The sequence below is a fragment of the Equus quagga genome, unplaced genomic scaffold (assembly GCF_021613505.1).
Source record: "Equus quagga isolate Etosha38 unplaced genomic scaffold, UCLA_HA_Equagga_1.0 95113_RagTag, whole genome shotgun sequence".
NCBI classification, from domain to species: Eukaryota; Metazoa; Chordata; class Mammalia; order Perissodactyla; family Equidae; genus Equus; species Equus quagga.
Genome location: NW_025804038.1, coordinates 833 through 2,087, shown reverse-complemented (window position 1 = coordinate 2,087; position 1,255 = coordinate 833). Strand labels below are relative to the sequence as shown.

At 44.9% G+C, this 1,255-nt stretch overlaps 1 protein-coding gene across 1 annotated transcript in view; it reads right to left on the bottom strand.

Annotated features, from left to right (window-relative positions):
* The window catches only part of LOC124234597 (GTPase IMAP family member 6-like), a 7,477-nt gene extending 6,520 nt beyond the window's left edge, over positions 1 to 957 (bottom strand). Inside the window, exon 1 of the mRNA XM_046651932.1 lies at positions 662 to 957. Within this exon, the coding sequence (XP_046507888.1) occupies positions 662 to 835 (174 nt within the window). The 5' untranslated portion in view covers positions 836 to 957. The remainder of the gene's footprint in view (positions 1 to 661) is intronic.
* Between the last annotated feature and the right edge of the window lie 298 nt (positions 958 to 1,255).

Genomic DNA, 1,255 nt, shown 5'->3' with positions numbered 1-1,255 from the left:
ACAAACACAACACACACATAAACATACATAGACAACACAACACACATATTCAAACACGTCATATACACACAAACATACACACAAACACGCACAAACATATATACACAACACACATACACTCACAAACACAACACAACACACAACACATACTCACAAACTAACACATACAAACATACATAGACAACACACACAAACATAACACACACTTATACACAAAACACAACACATGTACATATACACACAAGCATAACACACACAAACATATGCACACAACACACATACACTCACAAACACAACACAACACACAACACACACACATCGCAAACATAACACACACAAACATACACACTCATACACAAAGACACAACACATGTACATGTACACACAAACACAACATACACAAACACACACAAACATACATACACAACACAACACACATGCTCACAAACACAACACACACAAACATACATAGAAAACACACACAAACATACACACTCATACACAAATACACAACATGTGTACATATACACACAAACATAACACACACACATACACAAACACACCACCCATACACATACACTCCCAAACACAATATACACACAAACAAAATACATACACACAACACACAGACAGACACACTCACCCATACACTCAGACTTACCGCTCTGTGGGCCGGTGGACAAGAGGAATGGCCATGTTTCCTGTCTCCTGGGGCCGAGTGCTCTTGTGAATTCTTGGTCTCTCCTTTTGGGGCCCACTCGTTGTAGCCTTTTGGGGGGCTTGAAGGGAGGAAGGAGAGGAAGGTGTCCAAGGCGTATGAAAATATCCAGGACATGGCCTATATTTTTCGGTGAAATGTGGTCTGAAGGCTCAGCTCTGGAACCGCCCGAGAGAGAGCAGCTGCCCCGCAGGGCAGGCGGAGGAGGAGGAAGTGGGTAGGCCCTCCCGGGGCCAGGCCCTCCTGAGGCAGAAAAGCAAGCTGCTTGCACTTGTCTGCAGGGCGGCCACAGTCATATAAACAGGAAGAACGAGAACACGAGCGTCATTTGTAGCCTGACCCAGGATAACTAGAACTCAGAGGCTTGACAAGCAGCGGATCCTTCAGAAAATGTTGTGCAAGGGCGTGATTTTTTACTGATATCCCCGTTTTGAGAATTGCCCGCTCCCTGCAGATGCCCTAGGACTTCACCAGTGTGACAGACATCCATGGTCTCTTCCTTCTCCTAACTCCTCCCTCCTTTACATATTTCCTCTG